The sequence below is a fragment of the Aptenodytes forsteri genome, unplaced genomic scaffold (assembly GCF_000699145.1).
Source record: "Aptenodytes forsteri isolate BGI_AS27 unplaced genomic scaffold, ASM69914v1 Scaffold82, whole genome shotgun sequence".
NCBI classification, from domain to species: Eukaryota; Metazoa; Chordata; class Aves; order Sphenisciformes; family Spheniscidae; genus Aptenodytes; species Aptenodytes forsteri.
The window spans coordinates 6,061,911-6,062,213 of NW_008795490.1; the positions used below are offsets into that span (position 1 = coordinate 6,061,911).

A 303-nucleotide genomic window follows, 5' to 3' on the forward strand; every position below is an offset into this window, starting at 1 on the left:
AGTGCTAGGTTAACGGTTGGACTTGATGATCTTAGAGGTCTTTTCCAACCTAAACGATTCTGTGATTCTATGACACGCTGTGTTGTTCGTTGCAGTGCCCGGCGCCCCCGGTGCCCCCGCCAGCAGCCCGCCGTGCACCGTCAACATCCCCATCGCCCCCATCCACAGCTCGGCCCAGGCCATGTCACCCACACAGAGCATTGGCCTGGTCCAGTCGCTGCTGGCCAATCAGAACGTGCAGCTGGATGTGCTGGCCAATCCACCGGCAGAAGCAGGGGGTGAGGGGGCGGGACCCTTCCCGGG

The 303-nt window shown here is 61.7% G+C and overlaps 1 protein-coding gene across 1 annotated transcript in view; it reads left to right on the top strand.

The window, feature by feature from the left end:
* TULP4 (tubby like protein 4) overlaps positions 1-303 on the top strand; it is a 128,442-nt gene that overhangs the window by 120,498 nt on the left and 7,641 nt on the right. The window contains exon 13 of the mRNA XM_009281556.2: positions 96-278. Within this exon, the coding sequence (XP_009279831.1) occupies positions 96-278 (183 nt within the window). The remainder of the gene's footprint in view (positions 1-95; positions 279-303) is intronic.